General features: G+C 37.3%; 1 protein-coding gene across 2 annotated transcripts in view; it reads right to left on the bottom strand.

The window, feature by feature from the left end:
- Positions 1-1532: 1532 nt before the first annotated feature.
- Positions 1533-21252, bottom strand: part of LOC131154189 (topless-related protein 3-like) — a 28220-nt gene continuing 8500 nt past the window's right edge. Inside the window, exons 16-25 of one of the 2 annotated variants that reach the window (XM_058106777.1) lie at positions 21079-21246; positions 20888-20974; positions 20145-20297; positions 19928-20038; positions 19618-19797; positions 19408-19536; positions 19227-19322; positions 2364-2546; positions 2113-2288; positions 1533-1948 (exon numbers count right to left, since the gene is read on the bottom strand). In XM_058106777.1, coding sequence (XP_057962760.1) covers positions 1732-1948; positions 2113-2288; positions 2364-2546; positions 19227-19322; positions 19408-19536; positions 19618-19797; positions 19928-20038; positions 20145-20297; positions 20888-20974; positions 21079-21246 — 1500 coding nt within the window. In that variant the 3' untranslated portion in view covers positions 1533-1731. The remainder of the gene's footprint in view (positions 1949-2112; positions 2289-2363; positions 2547-19226; positions 19323-19407; positions 19537-19617; positions 19798-19927; positions 20039-20144; positions 20298-20887; positions 20975-21078; positions 21247-21252) is intronic. The other variant, XM_058106779.1, reaches the window with a different exon arrangement.

The following is a 21252-nucleotide window of genomic DNA, read 5'->3' as shown; positions in this document are numbered from 1 at the left end:
TCAGCCATTATGGGCAGGAATGTTGGCAGTCCAAACTTTCACATCATGGGTCAGCCTTCTGCTTCATTTGTTTATAAATGACAGCTCCTACTACGTTTCAGAAAATATATCAACAATTCTTTCTACAAGACAGAGGAGTGCGAAGTAAATTCACATTTGCACTCATTCAATTTCATAGTTTTATTTTTCCAAACCCAACTAGATGCAGGCTTAAATTTTTTAGCGTGTGAAATTTTTGCATTTAACTCTGACTTAACTTTCATATGTGCATGTAACTTAAAGTAATTCCTACAAGTGATTGTGTTTCATTTTTTTTATTTGTGCTTTTAACCTTCTACGATCATGTTTCTAGTATAGTATTAATTTAGTTCTATATTGGTTTAAACATATCTCCCATTTGACATGATGAAATATATTAATCAGCAAATGGGTGATTATCTAATACAATAGTGAAAAAATTCATGTTAACAGGCACCCAATGTGAAACTTTGACTAGGATTTCTGGTTCCTTTCTGCATCAGTGGATGATGATGATGAGATGCCTGGAACCTATAAATAATCGTTGCATAAATTCAAGACCTTTCGACATAATATATACCCTCATATATATGATGTTACTAATTTATTCTTGTAAATATACTTTTATATTATAATTTTGTTAAAAATTGTAGTATTATCTCAGTTGTTAAATCACAGATAGTTTGTACACTATATTTATTTTTCCTTTTCAAAGAAGTGTTAACCATGAGTAGTGCTCTTAACAAGATACACTATAGTGATTACTGGTAAGACCATATTATATATACGTACATATTATTATTATTATTATTAGCTTGCATGATTATTGTCAATACACGCAAACCAAGGTTTGGAAATCTAAACAAATTGTTTCATTAAGTTCATTTACCTTTCAAATTATTCAATTAAGAATTACTGAAAAAAATTTATTTCCAATAAAATAGCTTTTGAAAACATAAACTTTAAACTTTAAATTTGTATAAATACATATGGATTCGAGGAAAACAACACATTATGGCCATGACAAGCTAAGGACCACTGCCATCTCAGGAATTGGATTTGATCCAATATTGATCCTACTTGCCCAGGAAGTTTAGAGCCTTCTTGAAACATGTTGGCCTGCCTTCATTCATAAGCAAATCTAAAATGAGGCCTTCAAAGCTTTGCCTGAGAAACTAGAAAGCCAAATCAAAGGATAGAAATGGGGGAGGCGCACGCTATCAATCAGCTGCCCAGTTCATCATCGACTTGTTCTCTAAATACTCTTCAAATTTGTTCATATCACAGATGATATGATGCTCAGGTAAAATATCATCCCGCAAGGCAATCCTTTCTATGAGATCAAAGCTCTCTGGTAATTGTCAAAGCTTTTATTGGAGTTCAATTGAATAAGAAATTTTCTCCACAACCTATCAGATCCTGAACAACTAAATATTATGCTAGGTATGAAAATCATGCTAAGAAGGAACAAGAAGGATATGATAATAAAGGAGCCATCTAAAAGAACAGCAACCTAAACAAAGATTTCAATGAAATTGACTTGAACAAATAAGCGTACAAGAATATGCGTCTCTCTCTCTCTCTCTCTCTCTCTCTCTCTCTCTCTCTCAATGTTACCTTTGACAAGGTAACATACAGGACAAAACAAAACCTAGAATTTTACACTGGTAAGAAGAACTAAGGGAACTAAATTACAAGGAATTTCATCTCGTCTCATCTCTGCAACTGATCCGGTGTGTGGTTGCTTGTGGCAGATGATGAACCCGTCCTGCCATTCATTGTCCCATTGTCAGCTGGCGGATTCACTCCCCACTTCCCCTCCGTTTCAGAGGGCTCTAATACTTTAACAGATCCATCGCTCAACCCAACAGCTAACTGATTGGGTTCCTGTGGGTGCACTGCTATGACCAACGGGCACACCGGCTGGCTTCTACAACAGTACAACACAATATTCACAGATTATAAAATATGAGAGAGAGAGAGAGAGAGAATATCTGGTGCTAGTGAATGGCAAGGAATTTTCCAAAGTGAATGTTAAATAGCATTCCAGAAACAAAAATTATGGGCTCTGAGATAAAGCATTTTTAAACTCACCCATTCAACACTGCCTGGGAGAGGTACGCGGATGGGGCAATGCGGCATCTTAGCCTCAGTCCATCCGCATCGAAGACCCCAATGTTGCCATCAGAAAATGTGGCATAAATTAGTTGACTGTTGCAGGAATACGCTGCATAAGATATGGGTGCAGAAAGAACATCTTGTGGAATCCACTGCCATGGATGGGCACATTAGTCAAACAGGCAAATTTAAAAATCACAACTTAAAATTTTGGACAAGATTACTACCTGACGAATTCGGTCCATCTTGGAAGCATCATATATAGCTAATTGTGTTTCATGGAATACAAGCAGGCGAATCTGATCGGAGTGGAATTGTACTCGGGTGTCACCTGTTGGTGTCTTACCAGCGGGCAGCTGGATTGAAATAGATTTCCTCTTCTCCCATGTGTCAATGCTCCATGTGCAAATCTGTAGAAAATAGCAGGCATGTCAACAAATGCGAGGCGAAAATACACTTGCATGCCAAGGTGTGTATTAAAGTCCAAATCAAGCATCACAATGCTCTCAATGAGGAATCAAATAAAATAGAATAAAGAAAATTCAAGAATTTTGAGAGAAAAGTACACAACTTCTACAACATAAGAAAACCAACTGCACAGAATTCAGAGCACAATGCTGCTACTACTGCCCTCAAGTATGCACGGCCTGCTTTGGGAAAGACTTTAAAGAAATATGATCACAATAAAAATGTTACAGTACAACAATTAGGTTCGAAAATAATCATCGATTTGAAGATCAGCATCAGACGAAGATTCAATAACCAACTTCCTCCAAAGGTACTTCAGGCCCAAAAACCTAGCCAACTCCACCCACTAAATTGGTAGTGGGTAGCATAAAACTAATTTTTTGCAACAAACCATTTCTAACTGAAAGTAGGCCCAAAGGGCACGTGTGCAAATATAATTGCTTCATGGGAAAAAATAAAAGAGGGTAAGAGCAAACCATCAGGCTTCAAAGGACTCACTGTTTGTTTCTCTTTTCTCTTATTCATTTGCATATTTGTAAAGTTCGAGATGAAGAAGAGAAGAAATGGAAGGAGTCAGATGGCAGTTTTCCCTCATACATACAGCTTCAGGTCTGCCCTCTTGTATATCAATAATAAAAATTAAAAAGAGGCCTGGGACAAAAATTCCCCCACTCAAACCACATTATTACTAAAATAGCATATTCTCTTCATGCTCCACCTAACCTCAGCTTGTTACAGACATTAAGCATGATAGGCTCACAGGCTTCAATAAAGCCTTTGTAAAAACATTGGTCAAGTGATAATGGAGTCTTTACATCCTCCTTCAACACATCATCCCTCACAAAATGAGGGTCAACTTCAATGTGCTTTCTCCTCTCATTAAACACCGGCTTGCTAGCAATATAAACAGCAGCTTAATTATTACAAAACATATCAGGTATTGTAACCAAGAATCCCATCTCTAACATAAAAGCATTCAACCACATAAGCTTACTCACAATATAAGCCATAACTCACTATTCTGCTTCAATGCTACAGTAGTTTGTTTCATGCTAAGCCAGGTAACAAGAGTACCTCTCACAAAGTAATAAACCTCTGATCATCAATAGAACCAACCCAATCTGCATCATATTATCCCATGACCTCATTGGTTCTATTTCATCTAGATTACATTTGGTTTGTTGAATCTCAATTCCAAGGAATACAGTGATTATAATAGAATAATTTGATAGTTTATACAAAAATTAGGGCCGTAAAGTAAATAACAATGTTCAAATTTTTATAAATACATAACAAGAAATAAACAATACATAACAAGAAATAAACGAGGAATCACTATTCCCAAATTTCACCATGAGAATATATATTCCTTTCTTATTCCATGTTACATGAATAGCATACACTTTCACATAAAGTGACTTCTTTCTAAATTATTACACCCCTATTCATAGAAATAGATACTACGAGAGCCAAGAGTAACCAACAAACAAATTCTCAATTTGGATGTTTCATTTTTCCCATAACTCACCCCCCAAAAGGCAGAGGATATATCAGGTCCTACATATTAGGGTATCTGGAGAGCAGTTGTCGAATCCAAGCCACTTAGGATGGATCTCTAGAACCAGAAGTCCAAATAGTGAAGGGAAAAAGAGGCAGCTGCATGATTGTAGAGTGTACCCAGAAATTTTTCTTCAATAGGGGCAAAAAAATGTATAAAATATAACATACAAATATTTTTTTTATTTCCCAAACGAAGGAATTAAAATGCACCTACATTCACACTCAACATAAGTAATAATTGTTTCAAATAACATTCATTTACCAAAAAGTCTTAAATCTTTCATGCTTCTTGTCGTTAAGAGTGGGGATAAATGAGTAATTTCAATGGGAACAACCCTTTAATTTCCAAATACCCCTCTTTATTTTTAAAATTTCAGCAGGGGGCACCTTTCCCCACTAAAAAATACTCAACTATTGGTAGTGATGTTCGTGCCTACTTTAAACCCTCAATTGTTTCACTAGGTCAATAGCTAAAGGATGGTTTTAACCAAAGGATAAGGATAGGAACATGAGGATCAACACACAAGCAGGGAACTTGTGCTGACAATGTGCGAGACATGAACAAAACATGTGCACCCAAAGACACAAGGTACCATAGAGAATATGGATGTTTCTAGATACATGATGAAGAAAATTTGTCCCTTAGAAGTTAGAACAATGGCAGAAAACAAGCTATAAGAAGAGCATCAATGAGAGGATTTTAGAAACATACATATGAAAGGGTTAGAGACTATGCTATGTCAAGTAAATGTCTATTTTTCCACTCAACTACTCCATTCTACTAACAAAAGCATACACATGATGTTTGATGAATAACCTTTGGCCAAGGAAAAAGACTGAAGCTCATCTTCAACAAACTCAAGTGCATGATCAGATTGAAAATTTTGAATACAATGCCAAACTTCGTGATACAGACAGCATCAATGATTTGTAGCCATGAGAAAAAATAGGAGAGGAGAAGGGAAGAAGAAGAAGAAGAAGAAGAACATGATGATAATGAAGAAGAAGAGAAGGGGAGAAGGAGATACAAAGGTAAAATCACACATTCACTTCTCAATTCAAATTCAACAATAACAACCTCTTACATGGCTTTCACACACTACTTAAAAGAAAATCTCTTGAAACACTAAATTACACATATATACCTACAATGACATGAAACTACAAACAAATCCCTAAATTACACAGATATAGCAAACAAGCCCCCAATCACACAATATTATACTAATTAAACTACACACACAATAAACTAATTAATTAAACACAAAAACCCTTGTCCAATTCTTCTCCACTAATATCCAACAAGGGTCAACCCATGGTTTGCCTTCTTGACCTACATAAAATCTCCCCCAAGCAGAAAAATTCAGCCTCGAATTTTGAAATGTTGGAGGATTAAAAGTATGAAGCAAACTTGGACTCTTCAAAATCAGTTGCTTGAAAGATTCAAGAAACCAGGTTCCGTTCACAGCACCATAACCTTGAATTGAGAATTGGCATCAATGAACACATCATGAAGAACAAACTCAACAACAGGCATGTATAAAATACTTTGGATGTCTTCAGACACATGCATTTATTATTAAAGTAATCGCCCATTTGGATAGGAACCAAACACCTTTCACAAACATGTAGAGTTATCAACCCAAGATAAGTCATAAGGCTTTGGGTGGGGTTCCAGATGAAGTTGCACACAAGTGAGTCCATTTCTAGAAACCGCATTTCATAGGACATTTTCCATCAATGATGAATTTGCAAACATTTTCTCCATGTTTAAAAAATGAATGGAATGGCTTGATATTATGTCTGGAGTACGACAAAAATCATTCATTTTTACAGTAAGCTGACATCACATTGCTGGATTTATTCATATCTGCTACAACTATATATCACCAAAAGCCCTTAACACAATTTGCCAAACAAATCCTTAATCTATTCATGCAAAACCACAAAATAACTCCCAATTTTCAAGAAAGGTCTTCAAATCATTTTTTATCTTGAATTTCGTGCTGAAATGAAACAAATTCACTTTGAAAATTCACAAAATGCGGCAATCAAACCTGATTTTTTATGCTAGCAGCGACAATTTCTCTCTTTTCGTATCAAATTATCAAGCTTTCTAGAAAAATATTGAATCCACAATCAAAATATCACACTGCACACCAAAATATCATGGAAGAAACCCAAAATATCAAGGCTGGATCTATTTCTCGTGATTCTGGCAGTTGCAGGATATTCTGGAAACTTTCTCACACATGTTGCTCACACAAGAGGCGCATGAATCACTGGCAGCAACTTGGCAAAGAAAATTGGGGCGAAGGGCGATCAAGGAATGAGGATTGCACTGGCAGTGAAGGTGTGATGAGGCCCTCACTGGTGACGAGGAGGTGATGAAATTTTAGGCGAAACGGTCTCGGGGGTTGTCTCTGATGGCAACGCCGTGACGGTGTCACAAAACTATTCCAGAAAAAAGATGTTCACAAAATGAGGACACAACTAAAATTTTGGAAAAAGTGCAGAACCGCTCTTATGCTATTTTTCCCCCCTTTTTCTTAGACTGAAATTTCAGAGCAGAGAACCAAAAATCAGAATCAAGAACAGGAACATAAAATCAGAATCTAAGAGATATAGGAGTGTGAAGGAGAAGCATAGAATGAAGAGGAGGTAAGAAAGAAGATAGAAGATGGAAGAATAGAAGAAACAAAGATAAAACAGAGGAGAAAATAAGAAATAGGAACAGAGTAGAGAGAGAAAAGGAACTGAGAGAAGGAAGACGAAATAAGAAAGGAGAGGGAGAGAAGATGAGAACAGATAATGCTGCAAGCAGAACAGAGAATTAGAGAAGAACGGAAAGAGAAGAAATAAGAAGTAAGGGGGAAGCAGAAGAATGATTTAAAGCAAAATGGGGAACTGAAAATTGAAGAAAGGAGATCGTGGTTTGGCACTGATACCAAGATGTGGAACAGCAATCAATGATCTGCAGCCATGAGGGAATATAGGGGAGTAGAAGGGAAGATGAAAAAAAGGAAGAAGAAAGAGATGCAATGGAAAATCACACATTCACTTCTCAATTCAAATACAACAAGAAGCAACTCTCACATGGTTTTAACACACCATTTATAAGAAAGCCTCTTAACACATGAAAGAACACATATATCACTAAAATTACATGAAACTACAAACAAAACCCCTAAATTACACAAATACAAACAATCCCCAAAATACACATAATCTTGTACTAATTAAACATTTAAACTAAACACACACAAAAAACAAATTAATTAAACACAACAATCCTTGTCCAAATCTTCTCCATTAACATCCAACAAGGGCTAACCCATGGTCTGGCTTCTTCTCCTACATCGGTTTTCATTTAGAGTTGAGTAAACACATTAAGAATCCATCCCTCTCTTTCTACATATAGATCTAGGTCATACACAAAAAAAAAAAAGTATGTATCCACAAAGGGCGCAAAATATTGAAGAACAGTGAAATTCTTGATTGTACACAAACCCCAAATATCTAAATTGTTGACTTTTTGAGTCCAAACCCTGTTTTGATTATGACAAACCACAGCATCTCATCTGTGTGCTGAGTGAATGAACAGGTTTACCTTTCTAGAAGCACAGATGATGCTGCAATATGGAAGCCTTGAAAAGTAGCTAAAAGATCGTATTCCATGGCGTATTCCATGAACATCAAGGGAGCAAAGCTTGAAGACTTTGTTTATTTTTAAGTTGTAATAGTAATTAAGGTGAGATGAGAATGCTTAGATGGATGAGTGGTATAACATTGAAAGATAAATTAAGGAATGAACATATTCGTGGTAAGTTAGGTGTAGCTCCTATAGAAGATAACATAAGGGAGGGACGACTCGAATGGTATGGACACTTGCAACGTAAGCCACATAGTGCACCTGTGAGGAAGAGTGACTTAGTTACTGTAAGGGGCAGTAGAAGGGGTAGGGGTAGACCAAAAATAACTTGGGAGGAGATAGTGAATAAGGATTTAATATCCTTGAATCTATCAAAAGAAATGGTCCATGATCGCATAAATTGGCGAAAAAGAATTCATATAACCGACCTCACTTAGTGGGACTAAGGCTTGGTTTTGTTGTTGTGTTGTTGTTGTTTTTAATAGTAATTAAGGTTTAATTTGTGCATGCATCTCATGATTTAAATTGAAGCTCTACCTTGACCTAGATTGACCTTAGGAATCCTGAATTTAAATGAAAACATTTTTATACTCAAAGTTAAACATTTTCACATAAGGTTTAAAACACTTTTGAAATCAAATACGAGGCCAAAAACTCATTTTTGTTAAGGCCAGTCGATCAGCATAAAAGGCCTAGTCGACCAAAGTGCTTATCAAGCCAAATATAAAGTTTTACAAAGGGCCCAGTCGACTAGTTGTTCAAGCCCACTCGACCAGACTGACCACACAACTTTTTATATAAGGCCCAGTCGACCGGCCTCTTGCAAGTCTATTTGGCCCAGCCGACCGGCTAGCTCATAAGGCCAAAATTGTAATTTAAGATGGCCCAATCGACCGACCCGGCTTAGTCGCCCAGTGGACCGGCCTTATGATCTAGCAGACCGGATCTTGAGGCCAGTAGGCTGTTTCTCGCGAAATTGGAAATTGCCTTAGGGCCAGTCGACCGAACTTCGGGCCAATTAACCGGACCTCTCGGGATTTCGAATTTCTAGGCATATAACGGCTAGAAAATTCAAAATAAAATAATATTATATTGCCCAATGGTCACCTAATGGTCATATTTCCAAAATGCCTATAAATATTTGGCCAAACCTTTTTTAAAATGTAAAAGAGAATTATATTGAAAGTATAATTGATCATTCTTTGATTTCTTCTTACACTTTATACTTCATTTCAAAGATCAAACTCATTTTCTCCTACTCTTTATTTTAACAAATCTTTTCGGAGAAAATCTTGGGGTTATACAAGTAAGCTTTGAGCATATATTAAATCCATATATATTTTCTTGAGGAGCTTCTTGTTCTTGAGATTTTAAAGATCAAATTTCTCCCATATTTTTTCTTTTGAAAAATTTTTTTGGAGAAATTTTTAAGGGTTTCTTGAATAAGGCTTGAGCTTATATTCAAGTTCATATATCTAGCTTGAAGAACCTGTTGACTTTTTGAGTCCGATCCCTATTCTAATGTTGACAAAACACCAATATATTATGCGTGCATTTAGTGTGTGAATAGGTTTTCATTTCAGCACAAACATAAAATACCGTAAAATGGAAGCCAGCAGAGCCTTAAAGCTTACACACTCCTGACGAATTCCATGGAAAATGAAGAGCAAAAGAATAAGAAATTTTGATTTTAGTTGTATTGAATTTAATTTTCATATTGTTGGTCTGTAATAATGCATGCATCTGCATGATATGTTTGAAAGCTCAGAACGACCTTAGGCTGACCATAGGGGACCCAACAATAGCACCAAAATTTTTTTTCTAAAATATTAAAATTAAACAAGGATTTTTGGAATAGCTTTAGGGTCAAATTAGGGCTTACAAAGACTTTGATTGACCGACGTTGGATTTTTGGCTTAGTTAAAGAGTCTTGGTTGATCAACCCCTTATGTACTAAATGACTCGGTCGACCAAACCTGCCATGCGAGGCATCTACTGTAAAGCATCAGTCAACCGAACCATTTACTACTTAAAGCGCTCAGCCGCACGAACAAGGTCAAAAGTCAACGTTCAACATGGCTCTGTTGACCGACCAAATTTGAATGTAGCTTTCTCGGTCGCCCGAACATTAAACCTTGTACTTTTCACTGCCTTTAGCCGACCGACCGAATGAGCTAAAAATAGCTCAATCGACCAAACCGTCAAAGGTTCGAAAAATCGCCTTTGGCTCAACCAACTAACCATTTGCTCAGCAGCCCGAAATCTTAAATTGTTTTAAATGTCTTTGAGGGCTCAGCCGACCGAAGCAGTTGCTTAGGAAACCGAACTGCATGATCAGTCGACCGTACCTTATTTCGGTTGACTTAACCTTTCTATTTGGCCGAATAACTAAGTGCTTAAACTTAATTCATTTGTGATTAAACTTTTTTAGAAATACCAGTTGTGCCCCCAACGGTCATAATTTTCAGAAAAACTATAAATACCCCTTCATTTGCTTTGATTAGCAATTTTGATTAACTCCAAATTCTCTCTAAACCCTTCGTTAATCAAGGTTCCCCCAAACCAATTTTTATTGATAAAATCATTTCTTTAGGGCAATTTTTTCAAGCAAATCTCTCTCAACTCTCTTTTGCTTATCTTTTTCAAAATCACTTTTGAAGAGAGAATTTTATTTTGGGCGTTTTATTTGCATATACTCTTACTTAGTATTTATTTTTTGAAAATCATTTTTAAGAGTATTGCTTGAGTTTCTCCCGATTATTTTCATGATAAATATTTTTGGGAGAAATTATTTATTGCACAAATATTTTTTTCTTGAGCTTAAAATCCAGATTCTCCAAATATTTTTATCTGCAAAAATCTTTGTTGAAGATTACACCTTTTATATACACACACACATATTTGATGTACAAAAATTATTTGATAAGCATCCTTACTCTACTGAGCATTTTTCATATCATATTAGAGTGTGCATTTTATTAACTTAAATGTGTACATCACAACTTATTGTTTAAAGCATGTAATATGTACAAAAATATTTTTTATTGTATCAGTTGAGTTCACCCATAAATTGAACTGGGCAATCTCAGCCCCGTAAGTGAGACCGGTTCGGTTCAACCCGAAAATTGAACTAGGGAGTCTCCGCCCCGTAAGGGAGACCAGTTCGACTCAGCCTGATAATTGAGTTAGGATTTTCCTTACCCCATAAGGAGAGAATGTAAACGGCTTTTGTTCCGCCCGTTTAAGTGAGTAGAGATAGTGCAATCCTTGGGAGGTATGTCAAAGGCCAGGACGTAGGCTGGTTTGGCCGAACTTCGATAACAAATATCACGTGTCACTCTCTCTTTATCTCATTTAATTACTGCACTTTAGTTTCCATATGTGTATGCTTGCTTATTTACTGTCATAATTATTCGCATGCACACATTTAATTTAAATAAGATATGCTGCTCACGTGTATGTCAGCATTGATAGCCTAATCGTTTTACATACACGCTTTTAATATTGAATGGAATATAAACTGTGGTGAATCGGCAAATATTTAAATTAGCCAAAAAGTTTTAAATCCCAATTCCCCTCCCTCCCACCCCCCCCCTCTTGGGATCACACAAATTCCAACAAAACCTTTTCTTTATTTTATCTTCAAAGATTAAACTCTCCTATACACTTCATCTTGAATATTGTTTGTGGAGAAAATCTTTGAGTAAATCAAGAGAGGTTTGAGCAATATATTCATTCATATATCTTTGCTTGAAAAGCTTCTCATATTTTGATTTTACAAAACGTCAATCACTTGAGGAAAATCATTTTCCCAACTCTCACTTTTACTTGAAAAATATTTTGAGAAAAAAACCCTAACTCTACCGAGCTTCATTTTATAAATCACTTGAGAGTGCATCTAGTTTTTCAAATTGTACATCTTAGCTTTTGAGAAGCAATTACTTGTACGAAAATTTTTTTCAAAAAAGCTCTTCACGGTTCAGGTTGTGAACCGTGGCCAAGTGAAGGTACATCACTTGAAGAGGGGGACTCTACCCTATAAGGAGTTGTTTTACGGTTCGGGTACAGAACCAGGCTAAGCGTGGGGTATCTTTTAGAGAGGGGGGCTTCACCCTATTGAAGGAGTACTAAGCGTGGGGTATCGCTTAGAGAGGAGGGATCCATCCTATTTGAAGGAGTGTGCAACAGTTTCTACTTCACCCGATTAAGTGAGCAAGTTTAGTGAAATCCTTGGGGGGTTTGACCAAGGCGAGGACATAGGCAGGTATAACCCAACCTCATTAACTATCGGTGTCACTCTCTCCCTCTCTCATATCTCATTTACATTACCGCACTTTAATTTCCGCACATGTATGTTGTATAAATTGCTGTGATTATTTTTTACATACACGCCTCTATATTTTGATTGGGATATTGTTGAGTGAATCATTTAAATAATCCGCAAAAGTTTTTAAAAATCCAATTCACCCCCCCCCCCCTCCCCCCTCCCCCCTCTTGGGATTACACCATTCCTGTCATAAATGAATAAAGAGAATGGTTTTCTACGAGACACAAACTCTGGATGGAAAAAATGTCCTACTATGCTTTCCTAATTAATATGTTGAACATTCAAAACAAGTAATAAACATGAACATTGGAAAATCTGTTGCAGTTTTTAAAGGGATGGAGGACCCAAAAGGGCATGCCACTTATCCATAGAAACACCATCAGTAAAAATTGATGAAGTTGTATGACAAGAATTGGATCTACCACCACCACCATCAAAGTAAATGCCATCCTTCTCAAGCCCTCCACCAATCCTCTTCTAACATTATGAGAAGGAAATAAGATCACCAAACAATTATGAGATTTAGTTAATTGACTAACTAACATCACATTCAAGGGAAACTTAGGCAGATAAAACCCAAAGGAAATAGGAATAGAAAGAAACAAAAGAATATTGCCTCAAAAATAAAAACGATGTAAATGAACTATCTGCTACCATATGAGAGGAAACACCAAAATCAAAAAACACATGCCTGAACCACAGTAGCACTAGAAGTAGAGAACCATGCAGACAAGATTGTTATACTATTCTGGGAATAAAATAGGTGATGTACTCAACTCCCCAATAGAGTGACCAAGTACACTAAGTGTCAACAGTAGAATCATCCTAACAAGACTTCTTGGCCCAAGTTAGTTTCCTATGGAGATCCTAACAGCAATCAACCACAATGTGTGCTAACGCGAAAATTGCCACAACGAATCCTTGTCCTCGGTCACAACTACCATCCAAACATCAAGCACTTTCTGTAGCACTTTTAAAGGCAGTACTAATCATGGTTGAACTATCACAAGAACAAGCTTGAGAAGAAGACTAATAGCCATCTTTGTTATCTGTTAGATTCTAGCATCTGTGTTTCATTCATGTATAGTATGGGCTCACTTGTAAAAATCTGATGATGATGGGTTAAAGCTCATGACTCTGTTCAATGCCCTCTTAATCATCTTAGAACTAATTCACTAGTAAATGTTAAGTTCCTCCCACATACCTTTCAGAGTGCTATTATACTCGCTAATGGACCTACATTCTCATATAGGTTAAAAACACAAGTTTGAATTTCATTTAATGAGAAGCTTTCATGAATACCATCTGGGTTCTATGAAAAATCACCTTCACAGCAATTCATGCCGCCATGTTATTCCACAACCACACAAGCTGTGGAGTCTGGAGATGTGGTAGAATGACTCAGATACTTGGACTGCCCTTTTGCATTATTACATAATACATACAGTTATATATGCAAGGAGACCATAACAGGTAGTTGGAGGATCCGACTAATTTGATGGTTGCAATGTGTATGTTAATGGTATCAGCCAAAGCTCTCTTCGTAGAGGCCAAAAATTCACCCTAACGCACTACAATTATTGCACACTAGTATTTCGAATGACCAATGCAGCATTAGGCAGCACCCATTAGAACAGAACAGAACAGTACTTCAGAACTTAAAAGATCCAAAGCTTCAAGAGGCAGTTATGGCCATAGAACTGAAGTTACAATATCCTAAGGTGGATCACTTGACCACATAGAACAGGGAAGATCACAACAAAGCACTGCAGTCACTTGATAAGCAACATTGCAACAGCTAGAGAGCACAATCATTATGGCTAGCAGCAACTATAAGCGAGTGCAGGCAAGAACAGGAAATAATCATCAAACACAAATCAAACCCAAACAGAAATTGACATAAGATTGCAAGCAAATCAATAACCAACAGATGTAGTATCAAAACATCATCATCATGCCACAACCAGCTAGCGAAACAGCAACAGCAGTATGCAGTATACAAAAACAGAGTATAACTAACCTCGCATCATCAAACCTCCACTAACACACAGTATCCAATCAAGGATACTGCATAGCCTGAACGACAAGAAGTGTCCCTAAACGCCTCTCAAACCGAACAAAAAATTATATTTAAGGGCCGATTAGGAAAAGATAAGTGTTCAAAATCAACTCCGATAGAAGGAGATTGACACTATGTTACCATGTTGTAAAGTTAGAGGTAAAGACGAGAAGAAAAGAAGAGGGAAAAGTCACATGGCAGTTTCATTGAGCATTTGTACAGTTCCAAGACTGCCCTCTTATATATCAATAATTAAAAGACATGGAAGATAAAAAATGCCTCACTCAAAACATATACTTACTAAAATACCATATTCTCTTCTAATAATTTATTTTGAGCAAAAAGTGAAATCAAAATAGGTTTTCTGTATTTCTTGAATGAATTAATTTGTACAAGCCTATACATTCTACTTATAATACAATCCGGTATGCTAAAGATGGAAATATTCTCCTAACATAATCTCTCTCAATAATAGACAGTCCTATACATAAATAACCCTCAAATCACTCCAAGATACTTGGGACTTCTACACTCCCCCTCAAGTTGGATCATAGATATTTATCATGTCCAACTTGCAAATGAAATCATCAAAACTCTGTCGAGCTAACCCTTTGGTAAAGATGTTTGCTGTTTGTTCCTTGGTAGGAACATAAGTCATACAAATTGTTCCTTCTTCAACCTTCTCTTTGATAAAGTGTCGGTCCACTTCTACATGCTTAGTCCTATTATGTTGAACTAGATTGAGAGAGACACCGATGGCTACTTTGTTATCACAGTAGAGTTTGATGAGGGAATTCACCGTGACTGTAGTTCTTCCAAAGGTTTCCGTAACCACAGACCTTCACATATCCCTTGTGCAACTGCCCTGAACTCAGCTTCAGCACTACTTCGAGCCACTACATTATGTTTTTTACTTCTCCAAGTCACCAAATTTCCCCATACAAAGGTGCAATATTCGGTGGAAGACCTTCTATCTTTCGTTGATCCTGCCCAATCAGCATATGTGAAAACTTCTACTTCATTGCTTTCACACTTCTTGAAGAAGATTCCTTTGCCCGGAGAACCCTTGAGATACTTGAGAATCTTGTACACAGCCTCTAGATGAGTCTTCTTTGGTGAATGCATGTGTTGGCTTACCACACTTACTGCAAATGTGATGTCGGGTCTAGTACGTGATAGATAGATTAGTTTACCAACCAATCTCTGATACCTCTATTTTCAACCGATGTTCCACAGTTTTCTCTCTTTATTGCTTCAATGGGAGTTTCACTAGGTTTCCATCCAAACATGCCAGTTTCGGTTAGGACATCAAGGATATACTTTCGTTGAGAGACACAAATACCCTTTTTTGATCTAGCAACTTCCATTCCCAAGAAGTACCGTTTTCGTCCTAGGTCTTCAACTTCAAACTCAGCAGCTAAGACTTTCATCAATCTTTCCATCTCCATTGTATCATCTCCAGTTAAGATTATATCACCAACATACACAAACAGAATTGTTTTCTTCCCACTTTCAGATTATTGGAAAAACATATGTGATCTGATTGCCCTTGTCGATATCCGTGGTTCTTTATCACCTTTGCAAATCTGTCGAACCATGCTCTAGGAGATTGCTCGAGTCCATACAGGGACTTCTCAAGTTTACATACTCGGTTTTCTTCACCTTTTTTACTGAAACCTGGTGGTATCATCATGTAGACTTCTTCTAACTCGCCATTTAGAAATGCATTCTTAATGTCAAGTTGCTGAAGTGGCCAATCCAAGTTGGCTGCCAAAGACAAGAGAACCCGAACATTGTTTAATTTTGCCACCGGTGCAAACGTCTCCGTGCAGTCAATGACATAGGTTTGTGTAAACCCTTTTGCAACAAGACGGGCTTCATACCGTTCAACTGTCCCATCAACTCTATATTTCACCATGAAGACTAATTTGCAGCCTATTGGCTTCTTCCCTCTCAGCAAATTCATAACATCCTAAGTTCCATTCTTTTCTAGAGCCAACGTTTCCTCCATGATGGCTTCCGTCCATTCAGGAATCTCCAAGGCTTCCTGGATATTCTTTGGAATTTTTATCCTGTCAAGGTTGGAGGTAAAAGCACGACCCCCTATAGACAAAGTTTTATAAGACATGTATTTTGACCAGGGATAGAGAGTACATGACCTAATTTGTTTTCTGATAGCAATGGGTAAATTTATGTCATCAGCTGCAAACTTATTAGAAGGAAGCTCATGGCCATTTGGCTATATTACCTGATCGAGATTGGGCGTGGACTCATGGTTGCTCAAAGCTATCACTGGTTCCAACTCTCTTAGTGCCTCAGGTATGTGACTCTCCCTGTTCTTTGATTTTGGCTTCCTTGAGTAAACAAGTATCGCCTTGTTATTTTGTTTTTCTACATCCCCTGAGTTTAAGTGGTCTTTTGTACATGACAGATCAGGGAATGGTATAATGACAGGTTCAGTGTATAGCACAGACTCATCAATAGAGAAATCACTAACAAACAATTTTTTGGTGACAGTATCATAACATTTATAGCCTTTTTGAGTAGGAGAGTAACCAATAAAAACGCACTTAATGAAGCGAGGTTATAATTTATCCCTATTGTGAGCATGAACATGTACAAATACAGTACACCCAAAAAATTTTTGGGAGAGATTGGAGTTGAGCCGAGAATTGGAAAAACATTCTTGGAATTTTTGGAGAGGAGTGGCAAAAGAAAGAACCCGACTAGGAATTCTATTAATGAGATATGTAGCTGTTAAAATGGCATCACCCCAAAAAATATTTTTTCATATTTGTAGTGAACATCAATGTTCGAGCTACTTCAAGAATATGCCTATTTTTGCATTCGGCAACCCCATTTTGTTGAGGGGTATCTACACAGTAACTTTGATGGATGATTCCATTTTCTTGTAGATAATTTCCCAATGTATTATTGAAATATTCTGTACCATTGTCAGTACGCAAGATTTGAATGTGAATTTGGAATTGTGTTTGAATCATGGAGTGGAAATTGATAAAAATTGAACGGACTTCAGTTTTATCTTTCAACAGGTAAACCCAACAAATACGAGTGTGATATCAATAAAAGAAACAAACCATCTCATGTGAGTGCGATTAAGAGAGTGTGAGGGCCCCCATAAATCACTATGAATCGTAGTAAAAGGTTTGGATGGTTTGTATATGGATTTTGGAAAGGAATTACATTGGTATTTTGCAAGTTCACAAATCTCACACTGAAAATCAGAAGACGTTTTATTTGAACAAATAGAAGGAAATAAACTTCTTAAGTATTGAAAATTTGGATGACCCATCCTAGAATGCCACAACAAAATTTCACTATCCCTAGAAACAGAATCAATCATCCATGGTGATTTGTAATAAGAGATGGTATTTAAGGTTGTCAAAAAATTACCTCGGTGGGCTAAAGAACTAGAAGGAATACTTGTGAAAAACTGACCCAATGCTTGAATGGTAGAGAACATTTTATAGAGTTGCTCCAACTGTTCTGGACTGAATGCGCCACTTGACATGGAACTATTATTTTTCTCACCTTGTGGTTTCTCGGCTGGGTTATCAATAGTAGCTTGGTAACCACGATTTTTAGGATTCTATCTTGGCTTCCAATCTATAGGCTTCCCATGTATTTCCTAAAAATTATCTTTTGAATGGCCCATCTTGCCGCAATGCTCACGCCAAGGTCTCCCTTTCTGCGTTTTTTGACTCGTCCCAGTAGGGGCTCCTCTCAAAATTAGGGTAGACATTTCGGCCCCATTATTTCCGATCGGCTCCTTCAACATTACTTTGCACCGGTTCTCCTCACGCCTCACCTTTAAGAAGACTTCCCAAGTTGAAGGCAGGGGACGTCGGCCGAGAATCCTCCCTCGCACCTCGTCCAAGTCACGATTGAGTCCGACAAAAAATTTGAAGACTCGTTCATTCTCGAGTCTTTTCTCGTATTGGGCACCATCCCCCAGGCATATTCCCATTCTTCCTCAACGCTCAGGTCGAGTTCTTGCCAGAGATTCGTCATCTCCATGTAGTAGTCTATGACTTCACTTTCTCCTTGCCGCATTTGTCATAGCCGAGTTTTGATCTCAAAGATTTGAGAATAGCTTTCAACATCTAAGTATGTCTTCTCAAACAGCATCCCAAACGTCCTTCACCTACGGTAGGAACAGATAGGTCTTGCCGATTGAAGGTTTCATGGAGTTCACCAGCCACGCAGTCACCATGGAATTCTCGGACTTCCATTTCTGCAGAGTAGCAATGTCGGTTGAGGCAAGCTTCTTCTTCTCGCCGGTAAGGCAGCCTAACTTTCCTTTGTCGTCAATCACGAATTTGATTGACTGAGCCCATTCACAGAAATTCTTTCCGTTTAGTCTCTCCACTGAGAGTGGGAAGGGCGAGTTGTCTAGCCCATTCGAATGCAAGGTGGAGGTGGCTTCAGTCTCACCGTCGAGAGCTTTAGAGGTGCTCAACCCTCTGCTGTTGACGGCTCCTTCTCGGACTTCCATTTCTGCAGAGCAGCAGCGTTGATTGAGGCAGGCTTTTTCTTCTCACCGGTAAGGTAACCTAACTTTCCTTTGCCGTCAATCATGAATTTGATTGACTGAGCCCATTCACGAAAATTCTTTCCGTTCAGCCTCTCCATCGAGAGTGGGAAGGGCGAGTTGTCTAGCCCATTCGAATGCAAGGTGGAGGTGGCTTCAGTCTCGCCATCAAGAGCTTCAGAGGTGTTCAACCCTCTGCTGTTGACGGCTCCTTCTGCCATCGTTAACTAGGACTATAGAAACCCTAGCTCTAATACCATGAAATCAGAATAGGTTTTCTGTATTTCTTGAATGAATTAATTTGTACAAGCCTATACATTCTACTTACAATACAATCAGATATGCTAAAGATGTAAATAATCTCCTAACATAATCTCTCTCAATAATAAACAATTCTATACATAAATAACCCCCAAATCACTCCAAGATACTCGGGATTTCTACAAAAAAAAAAACACAAAAGACAACTTACTTGAGCATCAGCCCCAGATGAAACTAGAATGTTAAGGTTGGTGGAAAAGGCTAAACCCGTTATGCGCCTTTGGTGACCTTTCAATTTTGACTTTACCTAGGGAGAAAGACAAATTGAAAATGTCAGCTCCAACTGAGAGTAATTCAATTCCTGATAAACTGGAATAATATTAATTACTTACATCATCCACCCTAACATTGTAAATGTGGATGGTTGAATCCTCCATTCCAATGGCTATGATATTGTTATCTTGAGGATGGAATGCTAGGAAGGTCGAAGCAGGGGGAGGTGGCATGAATGTTGTCATTACCTACAAATAAAAGCAACATTATGCCCAACATTTAAAAAGCAAATCTTGACAAGTTAGTGCCGTGTGCAAGCCCAGACATACCTTGAATGTCATCATGTTGAACAATGAAACTTTGCCACCACAGGCTGACATTACATATGAGTCATTCTTTGAGAGTGCTATACATGGGACTGCCTCTTCAAGGTTGACACCTGAGACATCATTAGTCATAAGAAGACCACTGTTTGGTTGCCAATGCTGCGGAACAACACTGGCAGTGGCCTTTAAACCCTCACTGACTTCAGAAATCTCTTCTCCAACAGATTTAAAACATTAAAAAAAAAAAACTGAAAACACTTTCATTAAAAAAAGGGGCAAAAAAAAAGTGAACTTATTTTTTGATAGTCATTACCTTTCCAGTTGGATTTTGCTCATTACGAACCCACTTCCATAGCTTCTGGGTACCATTGGACCCAAGTGCCAATATGCCAACTCCAGAATTTGTGTAAAGAAGTCTAGAAACCTGAATATATGCATAATAACAGTCAAAGCATCATATGACAATACACAGGATTGCAGGGGAAAAAATAAATAAATAAATAATAGCTAGTAAGAAATAATTAAGACACCTTGCTGGCAGAATCTGTAGGGTCTAGCATGGTAACTTGCCGGCACTGAACAAGATCCAATATTTCGGCCAACTGCCACGGCTTGGCTTTATCAGAAACATCCTCCAAGATTCTTGGCTTTTCCAAACTTCTAGCTATTGGATCGACTCCATTCTTAAGAAACAAAACAAAGGAAAAAACAAAATAAAAAACAAACAAAACAAGGAAAACAAAAATTAGAATGCAAACATGCTCAAATTTGTCTTTTGGCAGCAGCGAGCTTGGCTAAGTTGCCATAGCAGATTAGAAATTATTTTCGAAATAACCAGTAAATACATAATTTTGTAAATAATTTAAACCGGCTCCCTTATTCACTTCGTTTTATTGAAGTTCCATTTCATGATCTTCTGTCAACATATATTATATCAGGGATAATGTACAATATAGCACATAAAAACATATACTATAAATAGTATGATCTTATGTTTGACTTTACAAGCATATTACTATATTTTCTATCAAATCAAGTCATCATTAGATCTGAATACCCTATATCTTAATCCAATTTGTTAAGTAACAGAACGTTTGAACTTGGATCATTAACATATTATAAGTCTAGGTCCATTTCCCACAGCCAAACTATTGGATGAGGCTCAGATTGGATTTGCATCAAAGCCCATTCCATAGAAAGGGACTGTGTATAAAGAGAAAAAATATTTAAGAAAGAACATCATCATTTGTTTTAAAAGCTCTAGCTGACATACAAGAATTGCAGATGGCCTGGAAGGAGAGCCTATTTCCACTTTACAATTGACTGGAGTTACATTTGCTACAGCAGAAGTCCCAGAAACCTACTCAACAAACATGAAGGGAAGATCACTTATTGTAGATTTTTTTTTTTTTTTTTTTTTTTTTTGAGAAAAAAGACATACAAACTAAAAAGAAAGAGTGTAACTTTGATTCCAGAAGATTCAATTGGTGCTCTCAGTGCTTCAAATGATGGGGTTTCAATTGCTCTTAATGATCTGAGACCAGCAGCATTTCCAAGTATCTTGAAACCATTGTCTGCTGTGGTAACAGCAAGAAGATTTCCTTCTTTGTTGAACCTCAAACGAGGAAGACTCTGAAG

This window comes from Malania oleifera, chromosome 4 (genome assembly GCF_029873635.1).
Source record: "Malania oleifera isolate guangnan ecotype guangnan chromosome 4, ASM2987363v1, whole genome shotgun sequence".
NCBI classification, from domain to species: Eukaryota; Viridiplantae; Streptophyta; class Magnoliopsida; order Santalales; family Ximeniaceae; genus Malania; species Malania oleifera.
Note: the sequence above shows the minus strand (reverse complement) of the source record. Positions and strands in the feature narration are given on the sequence as shown.